The 21635-nt window shown below is 42.3% G+C and overlaps 1 protein-coding gene across 1 annotated transcript in view; it reads right to left on the reverse strand.

Moving 5' to 3' along the window:
• LOC123282843 (rho GTPase-activating protein 20-like) overlaps positions 1-14732 on the reverse strand; it is a 30740-nt gene extending 16008 nt beyond the window's left edge. The window contains exons 1-4 of the mRNA XM_070506565.1: positions 13008-14732; positions 6238-6387; positions 4994-5035; positions 200-277 (exon numbers count right to left, since the gene is read on the reverse strand). Of these exons, the coding sequence (XP_070362666.1) occupies positions 200-277; positions 4994-5035; positions 6238-6339 (222 nt within the window). The 5' untranslated portion in view covers positions 6340-6387; positions 13008-14732. The remainder of the gene's footprint in view (positions 1-199; positions 278-4993; positions 5036-6237; positions 6388-13007) is intronic.
• Between the last annotated feature and the right edge of the window lie 6903 nt (positions 14733-21635).

A 21635-nucleotide genomic window follows, 5' to 3' on the forward strand; every position in this document is an offset into this window, starting at 1 on the left:
AGAATAGCAACCATATATAGGTTAATAATATAGCTTTGCTGCCTTCAATTTCCAAATTTGAAGGGGGACAAAATATGACTTTGAAATCCATAATAATCAGTTGTCATGATGGGTGGTGCATTATGCAAACACACACACACACACAAATCTCAAAAATTAAAGTTGGTTTTTAAGTAAAAATAGTTTGCAGGTAACTTACAGTTATTCCAAGCATTGGTAGTGACATGTTGATAATGTTATTCACTGTATCCGAATTGGTCACTGTTACAGTTACAGACTGTAAAAAATAAATGCGAAAAATTGCTATAATTTAAATTTGAAAAATTTAAATAATTTTTGTCAAATTACTATCCGTATTCTAAAGGCAAGCTCGTTTTCAGGTAGTGACACAGCACAGCACATGCAGAGCACAAACCCCTAAATACCATTTACTTTCATTCCTTTGTATAACATGAGGCTAGTAGGAAGCATTTCAGTAAATCAAACATTTCTCTGAAAGGATTTGTGGCACAAAAAACATAACAGCTTAAGCAAGAAGGAGAAAGACTGAGAATTCCGGGCAGGCCCGTGGGCTGGTCCTCAGCACCTTGAGGCTATTTCTGTAATGGAGGGGGGGTGGTTTAAAAAGGAGGAGCTGAACCCTTTCTCTTCCTGAGTTGTGCTTTTGTAATATGGCTTTATTTCTTTGCAATTACATACTTGGTGTTGGTAAAATCAGAAGAACTGGCTATAAAAGGCATTTTTAAAAGCTATTCTTTAGTGAGTACTTTCTTTGTGTCTGGCATGATGGTCACTAAGTTTTCATTGTCAAGATATGTTGAGACAAAATTAAATGAAACCAATGAGTCCAGGAAATTAGACTGAAAATTTGAGAAACTCAAGTTCCATTCCAAACTCTGCCAGTGACTAGGGTATTCACAATAGCTCCCTGCCACACCTCACAGTGAGAAACTGCTCCATTAAAATAGGAAGACAGTTTACAGAAAAGTACCCGAAAGTGATTAATAGGATTCTGAGATATCTATTGAACTCTGAACTCCAAAAGACATTTTAAAAGAAGAAAAACGGTAACCAAGAACACTGACTGCACACATAGTTTTGGAGTATTATCAGGCAGGAAGGCCCCTGTCCTAAATCAACGGTGCTTAAAGAAGACAGACAGCATAAGGGGACACTCAGAGCCTTGAAGATGACATTAAAAACAAAGGGAATCCATTTGTAATTCATTCCTTGTCCTTTCATTGTATTTTTCTTCGTATGAATTCAATTGCTTGATATGACAGATGGCCCTGAAACTTGCTTATAATGGGACTTCTATCAATGAAAGCATTCATTGATTTCCAACTACTTGTAGCCCTAAGGATTATGAGAAAGTGCTTCAGAACCCAATGGTAGAGCTCCGAGCGCCCAGACGCAGGCATGCTGGGAGCTTTCTGTGCTGACGTGTCTGGGGGCATTCAAACATGGGGTTTCCCTCGGGACCTAACCAGAAGTAAGGGTGCTGCTGTTTTTAAGATGTCTGAAGTCCCTTCAATACAATCAAAAACTCTCCCATGAAAGATTTTTTAAAGTAAAAGAATCTCTTTTCAAATGCTAATCATCACTCCCTAATTTATCTGGTCTGTAAGATAACGGTTTTTCCTGGCATAAGGAACATATTATGTTCAAAATAGTCATTCCAGGGATGTGTGTATTTCTTCCTGCATGTTGTCTGTTCTCCAAAACAGATAAATTCCAGTAGACAGAGCTCTTTGCAAACAAACGCCTTAAAAAAAATAAACTATTTCATCAAATAATTTGAAAAAAATGGAAATGTGATTTTTTTCATAAGAACTGAAGTGTTACTTGATATATGAAGAACCAGGAAAATGTGATCAATTCTCAAGAGTTGAGGACAACCCTGAGATGATCTAAACGTTCAAATTATTAGCCAAAAACAGCTATTACAATTATGCTCAATTATAGAAATGAAAATATGGTCATAATAAACAAAAATATAGGAATCTCAGCATAGAAATTAAAAATATTGAAAAATAGAAATTTTTTATCTGAAATCTGAAAAAAAAATTGAAACTACACAGGCTAAATTGCATAATGAAGATGACAAATGGAAGAGGAAATGATTTTGAAAGTAGATAATACAAATTATCCAATGTGAAGAGTAAAGGGGAAAAAAGATTGAAAAAGTTAACAGAACCTGAGGGGCCTGTGGACAACATCAAAGTGTCTGATATACGTGTAACTAGAATCTCAGAAAGAAAGAAGAGAAAAAATGGGGAAGAAAAAAAAATGAGGAAATAATAACCAAAATTTCCCAAACTTTAGACATAATTTACATTCATAAAGACATAAATTTAAAAACTCAAGAAGTTTAGAAAATGCCAAACAGGATTTTGTTTGGCAAAAAAACAGATTCAAGGAAAACCATGCTCTGATACTTACCCACACTGCTAAAAACCAAAAATCAGAAAAAATCTTGAAAGCAGCTGAAGAAAAATGACAGATCATATGCAGATGATTAATGTTTGAATGATCACAGACAACTCATCAGAAGCATAAAGACCAAAAGACAGTGGAACATCTTTAAAGCGCCGAAAGAAAAAAAATTGCAGGCAAAATTCTACATCCAGCAAACACATCTTTCAAGAGTGAAGGTGAAATAAAGACATTTTCAGATAAAAGAAACTAAGAAAATCTGTTGGCATCAGATCTGCATAACAAGAAATGCTAAGGAAAGTTTCTCCAGGGTGAAATGAAATAGAATTAGAGGGAAATTTGGATCTTCGGGAATGAATGAAGAACATTAGAAATGTTTGTTTTGTGTAACGTTTATGCAATTAAAGTTCATTTTCAAAAATTTAAAGGTGATTTTCCATGAAAAATTCTGACTGCAACCCCTGCCCTAAGTGAAATGAAAGCAGGCAGTGTGCTTTCCTAGGGAACTCTCCAGTCTTATCTCCTCAAGCAGAGCATCTCTCAGATACTCAGAAACAGATCAGAATATTTGCACGGCTTTCCTACTGGCCAGGAGATAACTGTCTTAAACTGCCTCTTTTTCCACCTTCGCATACTATCGTGTGTGATCGAGAGCTCCCGTAACAGATAACAGAGCAAAGTGATATGAAAAACACCCAGAATATTTGCTCCTCAGGGTAAATGTCTTGGCTCCTGCACTACAGTTTCAGAGATCAAATTCTATAGAAACAACTGAGGTGAATGGTTTTTTTTCCCCAGTGGCATCAACAAAATAAGGTAGAAATATACTGATCTCTTAAAAGTCTCAAACTTTTCAGTTCAATTAGTGCTGACATTCCTCAGAATAAAAGACTTTTCAAAACTTATCTGCATTTTTAATACCTGACCCTCCAGTAGATTCTCTCCTAGAAGAGGGACATTACTGAGGCCAGCCGGCAAAATGGGAACATGAATGGTAGCTTCAAGTATTACACCAATGTTCAATGTACTAAAGGCGATAACTGTATGGTGTTATAGAAGGGAATACCCTTATGCTTAGGACATACCCAAGTGTTTAAGGATAAAGGACCACGACGTATGTGTGACCCTCAAAAATAGGTATCTTCATACACAATATGGAGAAGGAGAGAGAGACAACAAAATAAATGATAAAGCAAATGGAGTACAATGTTAACCAAATAGGTGAATCTAGCTAAAGGGTATATGGGTGTTCTTTATACCTTTTGTATTTTTGCAACTTTTCTGTAACTTTACAATTATTCTAAATAAAACATCCTAGGAAGAAAAAAACTGTGGAAACAACCCAGGCCACTCTGCATGTAGCAACAATTGGAAAAAATGTTTCATTCTAATAGGAAATACCAGGTTGTGAAAATCACTTTATTACAACAAGCCACTATAATTACCATTAGCAGGATCCAGAGAAACATTAGGAATGTTTACCATGCAATATTCTTTTCATGCTTAAGCACTGAAGCCATCATAGATTCCTCTTGCTTCATATCACCTGGGATTCACGTTTTATGTCACAGTATGGATACAGGAAAATACAGTTTTCCACTTGGTACCTTCTAAATTCTCTCTTTCTCTTCCCCTCTCTTCCTTTCTCCCTCCCTCCCCCTCATCTCCCCTTCCTGTTTTTCTTTCCTTCTCTTCTCTCTCCCTTTCTCTCTCTCTCTCGCTCTCTCTCTGTTTCTACCTCCATCTCTCTCTGTCTATGTCTATGCCTTTCTCTTTCATTCTGCCCAAATAAAGAACTTGGAATTTAATTTAATTTTTGCTCTTAAAAATACTCACACAGACACAGTTCTTAATGTCCTCAGTGATGATTTTGAGGGGAATGCTCTCTGGCTGGTCCTTCTCTTTGGCTAGATTGATGCACCTAATCACATTCAATAATAACCCAAAATAGAGTAGGATGGATTAGCTATTAGCTTCTTTTCAAATAATCTATACTGCTAATATTTTCAGTCTACTTGGTTATTTTTGAAAGCATATAAATAGACTCGGCAAAACCAAATTATGAGTTGGAAGAATATGCAAAAATACTTCATGAAAGTAAGACATGACCCAGAAAATAACGGGTTGCCCCTGTCATGTGAGATTTGGCAGTAGATCCAGTCCTCAGAGCTTTCCTGCCTGGATGGAGAGCCCAGCACCTTCCTGGGTTCAAGGGTAGGAAGTAGCAGCTGCTTTGAGAATCACTCAGTAGAGTAACCTGCACTTAGGGAAATTGAGCGTGTGTTTTGAGAGTAACATTGGATCCAATCATTAGGTTGGAGAGAAGGGGAAGATGAGAGTGACAAGCAGAACTTCCTCAAAAATAAGCAAAACATGCATGTAAGTGAGAGGACATTTTTGCAGTAGCAGCCGGGTAAATCTAAACAAGGAGTTATTTGAGGATGCTCGGACAGCTTCTACTAGAGAGAGGGAGAATAGTTTGAGGGCGCTGCCATGAAGAGATCTGCAATCTTTTATTGTGGATCAAAGATTTAGAATATGTATACTGAAAAAATACCTTTGAAGGGAAGAGTGCCATTTTTCCTTTAGTTCTGAAGAACTGCAATTTAAAAAAAGGGAGAAAAAATTAACTACATAAAATACTTATACTAAGATATTAGAACTGCCATTGCAGATGAAAATAGCAGCAGCCGTTTATCACTGACGTGGATGTGCGTGTCAGTTGTGCTCTCCTCATCGTTGGGCATTTGATGGGCCCTTCTGTTTTCCAAGCAGTGTTACAGTGATGGGAAATAGATTGTAAAGTGAGAGAGCAGTTGGTGTGGAATCTAAACACGTAATGGCAACTATGTGAGGCAAGCTATGTGATCATGGGCAAATCAATTAACCACTCTGAGTTTCAGTTTCCAGAACAGGAAAAGGGTTAATTATACCTCAGAGCGTTCCTGCAGCTGGCAGTGCTATTCAAATATAAAAAAGAACCTCTGTGAACCCAGAAGTGTAGACTCAGGATGTCCAGGGTCGGGGGGCCACATTCCCCATCCTCGTGCCAGTCTTAGAACATGTCTCGGAACACCAACTTGTACTCTGGGACCATACCTTTGTCTTGAATTGTCACCTCTCTATAGACACCAAATAAGACAATATGTACACAGCAATTCAGGCAACCCAGTATTTGATGACATGATTAATTTTATTTGTATAATTAAATACTATTTTTAAGGGAATGAATTTGAGAGTATAAAAGCAATTTTTCAAACTGACTTGGACTATTTAATAGTACTTGCTCACGGAAGATATTCCAGTGATTTAAAAACACAGCTACTCGCTGGGGATTAGGGGCAGGATGTTGAGAGGGGCCTTAAACCTTACTCCACGTACCCTGAACATCCACCTCCCCAAGTAGCTCCTAGAGCCCATTTGAAAAAGCACTCATCCAAAAAGGAAAGGAAATTACTCCAATAGTTCCCATTGTTCATGATCAATTTGCACATAAAAAACTTTTGGGGGAAAGTACATACAAGTGTCATTATGAGAGGTCAGAAAAGGAGTCATTGAGGGGCTGGCCCCATGGCCGAGTGGTTAAGTTCGCGCGCTCCGCTGCAGGCGGCCCAGTGTTTCGTTGGTTCGAATCCTGGGCGCGGACATGGCACTGCTCGTCAGACCACGCTGAGGCAGCGTCCCACATGCCACAACTAGAAGAACCCACAACGAAGAATATACAACTATGTACCGGGGGGCTTTGGGGAGAAAAAGGAAATAAGAAAAGGAGTCATTGAATACAAAAGCTGTAGGTCTTACCTGAAGGTGGCCACAAAGTTCACTGTGGGCCAGCCCAAGACAAAGGACCTCTTGGCAGAGGTGTCGGCTTCTCCAAATTTGTCCAAACAGTTGGCAATCCATATGGTGTTCAGGGGTACTTTATTTTTTATTTTAAAGTTTTTTTTGTAACTAGAAAGATAACCAAACAAGACCTCTGTTAGTTTGTTTCTTAAATGTTATGGGAACAGCTGTGCTCATGGTAAGATGCCAATTCTCACTGCCCCAGGGTGCAACGTGCCTCCTTTAGCTCTGTGAGCCTCTGTGCTCCACACAGTCAGGGGTTGGATGGGTCTTTACAAAGTGTGTGCTGAGTGACGCCTGGCCCAGGAAGGCCCTGAAAACACAATGGCAGCAAATAGCCATTTTTCTGCATGTTGAGGATTGAGTACGGACCATACTCTACATTTTAGAGCTTTTTTAGAGAACCATTAATTCATTTATTATTCATTTATTATTGTTATATTTGTTATTATATTCACATATATCATTTTATTTACTTAATGATTTATTATTACTATAATTAATTTATTTGTTCATGTCTTGCTTACTTTAAAAAGCCTTTGAGTAGCTGAACAAAGATACATGATACATGATTTATAAAGATAATTATACAACTTTTTTCTTGAGAATCAGACTAAAACAGCAATAAGCTTGGATCAGAGAGATTTAAAATACATTTTCAGCCTTAATTTTTTAAAAGATTTTCTAACGTTTAAGCATAGGTTATTTTAAATTTCCTTTATTAAGATTTCATTCATACCATTTTCTATCAGGTTCCGGATCAAACTGAAAAACTGTTAGCGTGTGGACTGAGCTCAAAATTCAACCAATCAATCGATTGGTCCCACATCAGTGCCTAGGAGGTCTTACATGTGAGTCATGAAGATATTTCCCATTTATCTCTGAGGAATCGGAAGGTGATGGACTTTGTCAGCAATGAAATGGTTTTCCGACAGTTTCTGCCTAATCTCCTTTGACCTCTGACATGGAAACCACTATATCTCTTGGTTAACTCACAAATTTAACACTCAGGCGAGCCTGAGATTTAGACGGTACAAGTCCTCTGAAGGATGCCTAGGGAACACGGGCACGCCACTTCGGAATTGCCTCCTATTGAGAACCACATGTGGAAACGCTAAAGCTAAAATGAGATCCAAGACACCTCAGGTTCAAAAACCCCTAAGACTCTGCTGACTCATGGAACAGTTAAAGCAAAAAGGCTTTGATGGGATTTATGAAACGAAAATAATTCTGCAGGAAGCCTACCTGAAGGATGACCTAGATTCAAACGTTAGGGTACAGTGCATGCAAATATGCCTTGTGACACAGGTGGCTTCTTAGACATTTATTTCACATTTTTACCCTATGTTGATGTATTTGAAGATTTGTGTGAAACACAATCTATTCTCAGATAAAATAATTGTTCTAGATCGTAACTCTAAAAGCATTACGAAGCTAAAAATAGTCTACTGCCGATAGGAAAGAGAGACACGTGTCTACTTGTTTTTACAGATTTTAAAAGTTTTGTCATGTAGATGTCCATGTGTGGAGACACCTAAGGTACTGTGTGGAAAATTCCAAATATGTGCACCTGAAAGAGTCGTTTCTTTAATTCTCTCCAAAGTTCCATGAAGTCCCAAGATTATCCACTTCCTTGAAACCAAACCACAGAGTTGTCAAAAGCCCAGAGTATGGTTTTCAGTCTCCTATAACATTTATTGAGCTCCCACCACATGCCAAGCACTATTCTACATATTTTACAAACATTACTTCACTTAATCCTCAATCCACTATATCTATTAGCTCCATTTTATAGATGAGGAAACTCACAGAGAGATTAAGAAAATTGCCAAAAGCAAGAGATGGGCTTTGAAGCCAGACAGCCTAAGTCATGAGCCTATGCTCACAACCACTCGGCCTCCATGAGTGCTGACCTGTACAGTTCCATGTAGTGCCCTCCTCATCGTTCCTACCTTCAGCCTCCTTTCTCCCCCCAGAGCCATCAGGCTTTCTGACGGTATTGTTCTCTCATTTGAGAGTGAGAGGATCAATCTCCTGACATTCTATCAACAAAGCTAAATGCTAGCCTGGAAATACTGAAAATGTATTACAGCAAAGGCTTGTACTACAGTGGATTCTCCTGAGATCTCACCGCATTTCTCTGCTCTCAGTGTCTGACTCTTCAGATTATGTCAGTAGAAATGAGAAGGGATGAACCTTATGGAAACTGGCTCAAAGGGAGCAGGAGGAAAAAGGCAGTTTTTATTTCTACCACATGGGCCCTCGCTATCGGTCTGCTAAGATGATGGTATCCCTCTTGCTTTCTTCTACCTCAACTTGGATACGGGAGCGTGAGCCCTGGTGAACTGTGGAAAGTCACAAATTCTAGGGAGATTCCCCTCATTCTAAGGCACAGGTGTTCCCTTAGATGCTGGGAGTAGGGGTCATGGTATCTTCTGCAAGAATCTTTGTAATGCCACTGATAATAAGCTAATAGTCATCTTCATCTTTTGACCTAAACAAAATTGGATTTCATTGTTTATATATTCTTTAATAACTAAATATGAGGAGAGAGATGTCTGAGGGGGGTGTGAGCTAAGTAAGTACAGTCTCTTCCTTTCTGTACGTTCTCCATGGGCCTCTACGAGTATTAGTATCTTATGAAGTAAATGCTGTTTAAAAAAACAAGTCATAATTTCATTTGAAAAATAACTTCTTATTTAGCATTCTAATGAATATCAAAAATGTTAACAAAGTTCCCATCTGACTTTAATTCTTGAGAACCAAAGTTTCTAATGTAGTATGAAAAAAACGAAAAAAATCTCCAAACAATTTCCACTGACTGTTATTAACATCCAGCACAATGGGAGAAATATAATTTCCTCATGAAGAAAGGACATATAAATCCCCTTTATTATTACACACAAACTAAAGTTCATTTAGTCTGACTAATATATACGAAGCAGTCAGTCAACTATTTACTCCCTTTGTGTTGGTTTCTGTAGCATCAACCTGGAGAAGAAAGAGTTTCCAACTGAAGCCTCAAGACACACTGAGGAAAAACGGAACCTAAATCACTCCACCCCCTTCCCTGAGTAGAAAAAGCAGGCACTAAACTCAGGTGATTAACTTGAACAGATCGATCCAGGACATAACACAATCCTCCATCTGAGAGCGAGGCATGACAGAAAGGAAATAAGCGGCTTGTTGCGGGTGGCTATTTCCTTGAAGTTGTTATTTCTTGGTAGGAAAAAAATAAATAAATTTTCTCATATGAACAGTAATCATGAATGTCCCCAAATGTTTACTATGGAAATGATCTAGTAGCCAGCTTTCTAAAAGCTGTGGTAAACTCTTGTACAAGGGGGCAGCATTGAGTACTGCTTGCTTCCTGCTATGGACTGAATTGTGTCCCCAACTCCCACCCCACTCCCCACCCTCCAATTCATACCTTGAAGCCCTAATAGCCAATATGTCAGTTTTGGGAGATAAAGCTTATAGGAGGTAATTAAGGTTAGATGAGGTCATAAGAGTGGGGTCCTAATCCAATAGGATTGGGAGGAAGAGAGAGAGCTCTTTCTCCACAGGCACACACTGAGGAGAGGCATGCGAGCCCATGGGGAGAAGGCGGCCATCTGCAAGCTGGGAGGGGAGCTCTCATGAGGACCCGACCCTGCTGACAGCCTCATCTCAGATTTCCAGTCTCCAGAACCATGACAAATTTGTAAATAAATAAATTTCTTTTCTGTGTGGTGAGGAAATGACTAACTCTCATCTGCTTGGTACCTGGTGAGAAATGGAACAGAATGCTCAGGTAACTGAAAAACAAATGAGAAGACTAGCTATCAAAAAAAAAATCAGAGGCCAAAATAAAGATAAGAAAATATATTTAAGATGAGTGAAATTGCCTCCAGGTGTAGCCTTGGAGATGGTGATGTCATAAAGAGGACAGAGAGAAAAAGACTCTGTCCAGGGCTTGGCATGAGGTCCACTTGAAGCACTAATAATAAATAAATGAATCTCTGTAAATACGTTTCTGTGGTTTAAGCCAAGCAGTCGATGATATTTGGTTTTGGTAGCCTGACCAGATGAAGACAGTTACCTTATCAAAAATCTCTGCTCTCTCTATATCAAGGTCTTCTGAAGCAAATCAAATGCCTTAGATCACCTACACTTTCCAACATTCCCAATGGATGTAGAAAGCATATAAAAGTAATCTTGCAGGAACTGAGTCTCATAAACAAGAATATTATTGAATAAATTGATAGAGATTGTGTCACATTATGAAACCCTTGAGCAGACACAGAGAGCTCTCTGAAAAGCAGTATGTGAAAGATGGTGGGCATCTTCTGTTATAATGGACCAACCAAAATAAAAATTCAGCTCTGAAATGGATTCAATTTTCTAGGAGAAAAGAACACTGTATCAATATAAAATGTTTTTAGCAGAGTACTGTAGGTTCTATCAGACCCATTCAGAGGTTAGCAGTATCTGAGACAAGTGGCTTCTGGTAGGAAAACAAAGGTCTCCTACTCTCCTAAATACTGTAATAATTACAAAGGTGAAAAGAAAAGTGAAGGAGAACGTATTCCCCTTAAAAATTGAATGTGAGTGGTCTGCAAAGTCCTGACAAGCAGGAGATGAGTGTTGTGGTTGCTTGCTTTTGTGTGTCTCAGGTTGAGCACAGAGGAATACAACATGGTGCGACAGGAAGAGCATGGCCTTGGGATGAAGGCAGACCTGCAGTGCAGTCTCTCCCACCATTTTCCTGTGTATGACATCGGGCCAGTTCCTGAGCCTTCCTCAGTCTTTGTCTTCCTATCTGAAGCCTGGAGATGATAACAGTACCTGCCTTGGAGGGCTATTGGGGAAACTAAACAAGCCATCTGTGATGCTCCTCGTGTGGTCCCAAGAATGCATCCAAGAAATTTCAGTTTCCTATACTAACCTTGCTTAAATAAAGAGATTGGTAACTAGTCTACACTTTTTAAAATAATGCCTCATTCCCTCTATCACGAGCAGAGTGCCTTGAATGGACCTCATGCCAAGCCCTGGACAGAATCTTTTTCTCTCTGTCCTCTTTATGACATCGTCATCTCCAAGCCTACATCTGGAGGCAATTTCACTCATCTTAAATATATTTTATCATCTTTATTTTGGCCTCTGATTTTTTTTTTTGATAGCTAGACTTCTCATTTGTTTCTCAGTTCCATTTCTCACCAGGATGTGAGGTAGCCATTTCCTCACCACAAAGGAAAGGTTGATTTCAAGGATGAGAGAGAAACTAGTTGATTGTGGTGTGTTCTGTGAAATCCAGACAAAAGAGAGAATAGAGGCAGCAGCACCACAGGTTGGGTAAGAGCCTGTGTGCTGAAATTAACAGACCTAGTTTCAAACATGGACTCCACTAATTGCTAAGGTGGTGACCTGGGGAAAGGCAGAAGACCTCCGGGCATCAAGGTCCTCCATAAGATAAGGAAAATGAGCCTATCTCACTGGGTAGTTGCAAGGGTCAGACAAGATTCGGTACATAAAGTCCTCAGCATAATTCCTGACAGAAAAAACTTCTGATAAATCATGCTTCTTATTATTAACGTCGCTCAGATAAAATATAGCATTTTGCAAAGTCAGTACTTGCGTGTCTTACCTATGACATGGCGTAACTAACTGAGAGCTAGTGGTGAGGGCAGCCAAGAAAAGAGTTTTCATTTTCTCTAGTAATGAAAAAGCTTCTTGATAGTTTGTTTGGTGAAATATTCTTTGTCTTTTATGGTGTTTCATAAATCATGAAAACAGAGATGAAGAAAGTAAACAGATGACCTTGCATCCACCTACCGTTAGACGTTAATTGAGCAATTACCATGTTCTAGGCTGGATATTGGTTACATTTGTGTCCAGGGTTGGAAGAACGTGCATCCATTTGGTTCTGTCTCCAACATATGTTCCAAATCTGTCTGCTGCCTCTTCTCACTGCCACTCCCAAGATGGAGTCCCTGTCATATTTCATCAGAACCACTGCCTCCCTAACTAGTCTCCCTGCGTCCACTCTTGCTTACCCACCAATCTACTATCTAGCAATAGGCAGAACAATATGCTAAAAATATAAACCAGATATGGTCACTTGCTTAATTAAATACGCTTCAGCATAATATTTCAACCTTTGTTGTGGCCTGTGGAGACCCTGTGTGGCTGGACCCCTGACCACAGTATCTTACCTGATATTGTGCCCCACACTGCAGGCTCCAGTTACATCAGCCTTTCCTGAACCCCTCCCTCCAGAGGGCTGAGTTGCACCCACTGAGTCCTGCTGGTCCCTCACCCTAGAAGGCTCAGCCACCTAGTCTAGGTATGTGGCTGCTTCTCACCCCATAGGTTTGGTTTAAATGCTGCCACCTTGGAGAGACCTTCATAGACAGCCCCTCTCTAGGATGGTCCCATTTTCTTCTCCACATGGTACCCTCTTCTCTCTCTTATGAGAAGCACTAACTTCAATGTGTAATTTCCCTCCTCTTATTTTTATCATCTGTCCAGAAGCTCCAGGCAGGAGAGACCCTGCCTGTCACATTCTCAATCGTGTTCTCTACAGGGACACGGCACAGAACAAGACCTCTGTCGATACTTGTTGACTAAAGGGAGGATCAAAACATTTGCAAAAGCAAAAGAAGAAAACCACTTAATATTTTCCCACAGTAAGGGTTGGTGAAAACGCAATCTGATGGTAATCAGGAGAGCCTGTAGTGTACACGTACTTGGTGTTAGTTATCAGCAACAGATCACTGAGCAAGAAGAGGTGTCGCTTCTGCCTCCTCCAGCCTCTTTTGAGTTCCACGGGGCCGTGGATCAGCAGAGTGCGACCGGCACTCTCAGATGACGTAGCATTTTCACTGTGGGTGTCCACCTCAACAGAAGAGCTTTCCCTGCAAAGCAACAAATACCACAGGACAACCAGTCACCCATCAAATACCTGATAGAGTTTTGTGCCAAAGGTCAAGGTTAACACGACACTAAAAACTAGCCTCGATCCCCAAAACAGAACTCTATAGCTCAAATTCAAGTCTCCAAATTACAGAAAGCTATTAAAAAAGATGAGGGCACACAGGGAGTTGAGGTAGATGGAGAACGGTTTCCAGGACATGCCCCGGGGCATGCCAACTCTTAGAGGTGGGGAGAAGGGGGCAGCAGCAAAGCAAAGATGGCCACAAGCTTTTGGGAAGGGGAGAACCAAGAGGCCAAAGGTTGAGAATATTACAAGAAGGTAAAAAAAAAACAAAAACAACACCAAAACCCAGGACAATTTGTGGCCTGAGACAGATAAAATAAAGTGACCTAGAGATTTGTGAAAAAGTAATTACAATTTAGTTTGATGTTAACATAAAAATTTAGATAACTGAAGATTCTGGAAAATTGACTCCAATTGTAGCTAAATCAGTATTCAACTTTTGGGGGGAAATTCTCAAAGATCAGCAAATAATACTGGAAACATCAATAAGTTTCTAAACACAACAGGGTCTTAGATATTATTTTGTTGAGCTATAACTAAGCTCTAAGCTATGACTCTTTGGTCATAAAAGGTAAAACAACTAAATTTCACAGGACACAAAAACTCTTTCATGAATAGGGAGATATTGTCATAGGTCTACAGAAAATTCTCTCTCATGGAGCCAAGAAAGAGTCTCCCTTGAGTATGTAAAGCCTGCTTTCTGTACTCAGCAGCACTGAACCTTGTGAACATGAGTAGCTTTTCATGAAAGCAGTGCTGAAGGTAAGAATCAGTTCCCACGTTTTAGGAGAAACAAAACAGAACACTTCCTGTGACTGCTAGTCCCTTTGGACGATCAAGAGTAGTATATTCAAAGACTACCTGCGGAGGTGAAGCCTTGAACGACCGCCTGAAAGCTGAAAGCGCTTTTTGATTGACGAAAACATCCCGTTTTCTTCAATTCTTGGCACTGACTATCGAGCACGTCCACAGCACTTGGCAGAGCACTGTAAACTAGGCCCTGAAGCCTGAGGATTCTGGAGTTGTCAAGGTCACCGGCCGTTATGACGTCAGGGTTCTAAGGCGCATGCCATAACTGACAAACTGACATATCTGTTTCCCTGGTTTTGCCTGCATCTTTTGAGTTTTTAAAACTAATCTGTTTACTTTGAGATAATTGTAGATTCACAGGAAGTTGTAAGAAACAACCCAGAGAAATTACATCAACCTTTTACCTGTTTCCCCGAATGGTATTATCTCTCTAAACTATAGTACAATACCATAATTAAGATAGTAGCATTGATACAGTCAAGATACAGGACATTTATTTCCATCACCACAGGATCCTTTCTCTGCCTGGTCTCCATGATTTCTTCTGGTACCAGCATATCCAGTAATCGTCAACACTGAAGCGAGAGGTCAGGGTCCAGGAGAGTCTGGCTGTTTTTCCAGGAGATGCAGAGGGAGGGCAGCTGAGTCAGCACAGGCTGGGAGAGGGAACCTGCAGACACAGACAGGCATGGTTGCTGGGCAAGAATCATGGGAAATTTCTCAGAAGTCTAAGCAAGGGAGAAGTGATGTTGGGGGCTTCCCTCTGTCCCCAAAGCCTGTCCCCAACTGTGCAGTGAGGGAGGAGCACAAGGAGGAGGGGAGACCAGGCCATGGTGCACACATCCCCGTGGTCTCCACCCTGTGCCATAGTAGGGGCTTCCCATGAAAATGGGTTTCCATCCAGTGACTGCCCAGCCCCTCCCTGAGCCCTGGTGCTGGAGCTCAGCTCACACCACACACTGAGGAGGTTGGAGGTTGGCCTCACCCCTTGGGAGAGCCCTGGGAGGAAGCACCTACCGAGACAACACAAAGGTCCCTGCTCAGGGAACTCTGCCAGGCCAGAGAGGACAGAGCTGCTCAGCCTCCTTCACTAAGCACAGGGTCCAGCCCCCAGGCCCAGGCTCCTTTGAGTGAATGGTCCTTGCTGAGCAGCTTTGTAGGGACAAAAGGGCTGTCCTGCACCACCCCCTCCTGGTCACAGGACACACCCCTCACCAGGGCCAAAGCCCTGAGAGCACAGCTGGTTTCTGCAGCTCACCAGGTCACTGTCTCTATTCACACATCCATGGTCTGATCATCTGTTAATGGCATTCACATACATTGGAGGCAATGACTCTTGTATCACTCTCTCATAAGGCAGTGCACATGGAAGGTGGAAAAATGTACAGAAATTGGAATTTAAAGTGTTTTAACCATGAGACAAGATGTTGTAAACATCATATCCCTTCATTTTAATGTGGTTTAGGCAGTGCATCCATGTTCAGTGTTCCACCACTTGTGCATAAAGCAATGAATTCCAAATAATCTCACAAACCTTATCTGTGTTTTAAACTCCAATTTTTAGGTAATCTATTGCCTGTACTAGTGAGAAATCAAAGAAGCACAATGAGTCCTAATATTTGAGCTTTGCAGCTCCCATCACGCCATCTTGTATTAGAGTAAAGTCCAACCTGGCAGAGAAAGTCTTAGACCCTCATTTGTTGGCTTCTGTCATCCATCTCTCCCTGTTCAGAATCATCTCTTCTATGGACACACAGCTTACCAACCCCATCATCCTCTCTTCACAGGTTTTCCCACTAGGGTCCTTCATAGGATTTTGGGTTAAAAAATTGAGTATTAAAATTTCATTGATCTTGTGCTGGATCATGAGCTCTATATTTAACATCTTGTTAACAAATGTCTATCATTAGGGGCCGGCTTCATGGCCCAGTGGTTAAGTTCGCGTGCTCCACTGCGGCGGCCCAGTGTTCGGATCCTGGGCGCGCACAGCTCGTCGGGCCACGTTGAGGCGACGTCTCACATCCCACAACTAGAAGGACCTGCAACTAAGATATACAACTGTGTACGGGGGGGGGGGTTGGGAAATAAGGCAGAAAAAAAAAAAAAGATTGGCAACAGTTGTTAGCCCAGGTGCCAATCCTTAAAAAAAAAAATGTCTATCATACATGTTCTTAAGTGGAATGTTATTTGACTTCTATCAAGTTCACCCACACTCTGCAGTTTATTTGCTCATGGAGCTTGTCTCCTGTGCTCACAGTTTGTTCCCCCATCCACCTGCTCCCCATGGTTTTTTCCTCAGTCCCTGCAGGCCCAGCACATCCTTCTCTTTCTCTGCGTGAAGCTGTGGAGCCCAGTCCATCTCCCTGGTCACTGTCCCCAGGGTCAAGGGGGAGTTTCTCTTCTGTCCTATAGACAATGAGATCACCATTATTACTTAACCTCTACTCTTAATTCGACTCAGAACTCCAGGCTCAAGCTGTCCAGAAAGCAGAAATCATTATCTTTGCCTCAGATCTGCTCTTCAACAAGGTTTGAAATTCAGGAGAATTCAAATACTCTTTCAGCAAACACTTGCTGAGTTTGTCCTTTGTGCCACAGTTTTCTGGGCTCTGTAGATACAGCAGTGACATAAGAGGGGAAAACTCCTATTCACATGGAAGTTAGATCCCAGTAGGAGAAAGAGGCAGTGCATAGACTCGCATAATTCCTCTGGGCATCTGGAGCCTGCTCCTGCTGGCTGAGAGCCTCTCATCTCCCTCAGGACGTGGACACTGAGATTCTCTGTGCTCTGTCCCCAGCCTCCCCTCAGCTGCACATGGCTCTGCCCCATTCCAGGTGCCGCGTGCAGGAGCCCAGCCCTGCTCCCCCAGCCTTGCAGAGTCCCTCAGTGTGGCCTCATCCCACAGTTTGCCCACTGTATTCCATTCTTTACTCTGTATTTAGAGCGATATTTCAAGTATCTGATAAAGGCACCTCCCTGCTTAAACGTTTCACACAATTTCTCTCACTGTCAAGATTATGTAAAGCTGTTGAGTGTCACATTCAAAGTCTCTGTATATGTGACCATCTTTATTTCCGACCTCTTGGCTCACCTCTCCCCTGGAGCCTATACAAAAGCACAAGTAGGGCCCCTTTGCTAAGAGGATGCTTAACCCTGAAACCAAGTGTCCCCTTCTCCTTTTGGTACTTCTGGTCCTCCTGTCCCACCGCTGTCCCCTTCCATCAGGACCAGGCTCACACATCACCTGCTGGAGATACTGACCACGCTGAGATGAGCAAATACCTGTTTTTATTATAATAATTTACTAGGAAATTTCCACACTTACATCTGATCCCATTGTGCATATTCTCTTAGATAAAATTTAAGCATAGAAATACTGAACAAAGAATGCAGTTATGATTCTTATCATCATTTTGTTTTTCTGATTAGTTTACCCTGTTTACATTCCCTAAAGAAGTGTATGTATATTGTGTTATTACTTTTTATTTAAACATTTCATATTTCCAATTTGGTTGGTGGAGTATTATCCTTGGACTGAGTCAGACATCTAGGATAAAGGGTTGTAAGAAGAGATTTTATAGCATTTGAATTCCAGAACAACTTTACTATGACGATCTGTAAAAATGTGACCCATTAGAGAGCCTGGAGGACTATTCCTCATGATCATTTAATTTAAAAACTGTGACAGACAAGGACGTCCCTGCGTGTGGGGCAGCTCATAATCTAGAACGTCCTCTGCAGGACCAAGGATGCTGCTCTCATAGCAATTCTAACAGATCGCTTCTTCTGATGTGTGACATTTGTTTTATCTCTGTTTTAAATAGAGAAATTCTAACATAAAGTGACTTAGAATAATGATTTTTGATGATTTATTTATTTTCCTGTCTTCCGTCAGGGAATGGGACTTCCCTTTGATTCCAGTTTCCTGAGAGATTGTTTCAAAATCACAAACAAGTTCTGAAATTTTACCAAATTCATTTCTGTTGAAATAGTCACTGGCTTTTCTTTAATGGATCACAAGCCTGTGGTCTGGAAATAGTGACCACTGACCACTGACTCGTCCCATATGAAAAACTCAATCTGATTTGAATCATAGTCATCAATATAAAAGTTAAAATCATAAGAGTTCTAGAAAAAATACAGTAACGTCTTCATGTCCTGGCAATAGACAAATTCTTCCTAGGTTGAACACAAAAATGACTAACCATACGAGAACAAAATACATTACCTAAAATTTTTAAATATCACTTAACAGGTGAGTGACATCAGCAAGATGATGGAATAGGCGGTCCCCCACTCGTGTCCTCACTCAGCAACCATGATTTGGCGGCCATCAATGGAGAAAAGTGCCTTTGTGGGAGCTTCTGGATCCAGGTAGGAGACTGTGAAATCCTGGCGGAACCCAAGGCTGAGGAGTGGTGTTTGAGAAGGCAGGCCCGTGCTCAGGGGGTCCTGACCACAGGCCCAGATCAGTGCCATACCCCTGTAAACATGGCACATCTTTTTTTGTCTTCTTCTTGTCACCTGCACCATTTGTCAATGGACCCAGCAGGAGTCACTCCCGTCTGTGCCTCAGTTAGCAGGCCTGACAACCGTGCCCCTGGCTGTGAGCCCTGAAGCAGCCCATGATCCAGTTCCAGCCCCTCTTAGCCACAGTCCAGGAGCAGCCCTGCCCATCCAGGAACTGCACAAGACAACTGCTCATCAGTGCCCCTGGAGGCAGGCCTGATGACCTCAGTCTGATTGGGAATCTCGAGGCAGCCCTGTGCCCTGGCTCCAGCCCTGTGCAGAGTGGTCTATGGGCAGGAAATGGGCTGGGGACAGGCCCATTTAAGCCCCAGGAAGCAGGCCTTCAGACTAGTACCAGCTGTGGACCCTGAAGCAGACTTCTGTCTCAGCACAGCCCTTATCAGCTGTGACCCAGGGCCAACCCTGCCCAACAAGGAAACTGTCCAGTGCCCGGGGGGAGCCACACCCATCCATCCACTATCTTCTCTTGATTTTGGGGTAAAGCATTGCCTAGATCCTCCTTATCACTGCACTGAGGGGTTGTCTTTCTTGAAATGCATCCATCACACTTTGGTTTCTAGGAGAGCCTTCTTGATTTCTCCTACTAGACTCTGCTTGCCTGGGAAATGATGCCATCCTAACACCTGCTTCCCGGCACAGCCTTTCAGCCCCCACAGGGGATGACTGGGACCAGGATGTGTGGACCATCCTCCTGGACCCTGCCCAGTGGGAGAGCAGGCCCCCTCATATGAGGCCTGAGGTCCCATCTGGAGACAAGTCTCAGCCTCTTCAGCCTGTCCTGTCTTGTTGGCCAATTTTCTTCCTCAAGAAAATAAGAAGAGAAGCCAAGTAGGCATTATCAATCTTTTTTGCATAAAATAAACCTCTGGAAGCATTTTAACATGACCCCATTACAGAATCCCACTCCTGAAGTTCAGATTAATTAATCTGGTAGAAAGGGTCATTTTCTGGCTTTTAAAAAGTGGAAAGTTTCTAATATGGGGGCAGCATTGAGAAGGATGGGGCTGAGTTCATCCTTCGTGTTCTGTTCCTCTAACAAGATGCTGAAATTGAACAGGCACAGGTGAAGTTTTCATCAAATGTAAGAGGAGAGTAAACTAGAGATGCGCATGCCTGGCTTTCCTAATGAGTAGACACATTTGTCAGAGCTGATCATATCTCCTGAAAATGTGAGCTTCAAATAATGCTGTCTCAACTAGATGGAGCCATCATGTTGTCTCAATTGATTGAATCACCCCACACCCGCACTTTTCCCAAGAGCCCAGCCTCAGTTCCTCTTTTTCCCAACACCATCCTTCAATACTTCCTTCCTCCAAGACATGGGGAATCCAAACTTATTCCTCTATCCCACCTGCTCCACCGGTTAGCCAGACTCACAGTCTGACATTTGTGTCGTCCACAGTTCCTACCTAGTCCCTACCTACATCCAATCCTCCTCCTCCTTCATTTTCTATGCAGCACCTGGGCCTCATAAACAAATCACATACTGTTGATCCCCTGACAACCCCTCTAATGCTCCCATCTCCACCCCACCAAGCTCACCCCTCCTTACTCTCCCAAAACAGCTTTCCTGTACAGTATATTTTGCTTGTTTGTACTCTCTCTTCCCCTAGACAGTGTCACCACTCTGAGCATGTGAACCCTTCCTATCTTTTCCACCTACTATCCTGAGCCCCTACACCCAAGTCTGACCCAAATTAGGTGTTCAGTAAATGGTGTGGATGCACATAATATGGAGAGTCAACTAGCCTGAGTCAAACAGAGCTGGACTTTGTTTCCCTGATTCTGCCCTGACTCCCTGATATGGACTGAACTGTGTCCCTCAAAATCCTAGGTTGAGACCCTAACCCTGATGTGACTGTCCCTGGAGATAAGGCATTGAAGGAGGTAATTAAGGTAAATGAGGTCATGAGGGTGGTGCCAAAACAAGTGGGGCTGGTGTGTTTATAAGAAGAAGAAGAGAAACCAGGGATGAGCACACAGAGAAAGGTCCCTGTGAGGACACAGTGAGAAGGCAGCCACGCGCAAGCCAAGGAGAAACCAAACTGCCGTCACCTTGATCTTGGACTTCCAGCCTGCAGAAATGTGAGAAACACATCTGTGGTTAATCCACCCCATCTGTGGTGTTATGTTATGGCAGCCCTGGCAGACTCACACACCCCTGGTGGACTCTGTCCCCAGGGCAGCCTGCCCCAGCATCCAGGAATGTCTGCTCGATTAGAGAAAAACAGACAATGGATTGAAACCAAGGACAAGCAGTGGTGGCAGTAATTGAAAGACACAGACTCTTTTCCTCTTATGTGATGCCTTCCTTGTTAGAGATTAAGCAGCGTGTCTCCAACACTCCAAATCTTTGCTTCAGAGGTCCTATTCCTGGTGGAATGGAAGTACTTTGATTTTTGCTACACTCTTCTCTTGGACCAATCCTTACCATTCACTGGTCTCCTCACTAATGTATGAGTTGAATAGAATATTTCACATGGCTCATTCTCTACTTGTATGAGTGAACCGTTCACTTTTCTGAGTCGGGCTAACTCTGATCCAAGCTCCAGGACACAGAAGAGGAACGTAACTGGGACAGAGCCCCTGAGACCTGGGCCCTGTGAGGGGGAGAATCTCAGAAATCAGCCCTCAGTGACCTGAGGAATCACTTGTTTGGGGGAACGTGACAGAAGGGCTCTGGACTGGAGTGTGTGTCTAGACATCCACCTGAGAGAGGAGGCACTTGCAGGGGAGGAGCCCGGTGATGGCAGGCAATGGCCACTAGTGTGGGTTCTTGAGATGTAATCGCCCTTCTCACTCCCTCTGGGAAGAGGACATCCTCATGAGGGAGTTTTGCCCCTTTCTCCCTCTCCAGAGAGTATTGAATTTCAGCCTGGGGCCTCCCTGATTGGAGTTGGTGTCATTTCACCTGAGACTGACCCTTTGCAGAACATTAGAAAGACCAGGGCACCAGAAGCAGAGTCTTATGAGACAGGTGCCCCTGGCCTGTGTCCCCTGCCCAGCTCCTAGTGTGCACAGTAGTTGACCCAACAT

This window comes from Equus asinus, chromosome 3 (genome assembly GCF_041296235.1).
Source record: "Equus asinus isolate D_3611 breed Donkey chromosome 3, EquAss-T2T_v2, whole genome shotgun sequence".
Classification (NCBI taxonomy): Eukaryota; Metazoa; Chordata; class Mammalia; order Perissodactyla; family Equidae; genus Equus; species Equus asinus.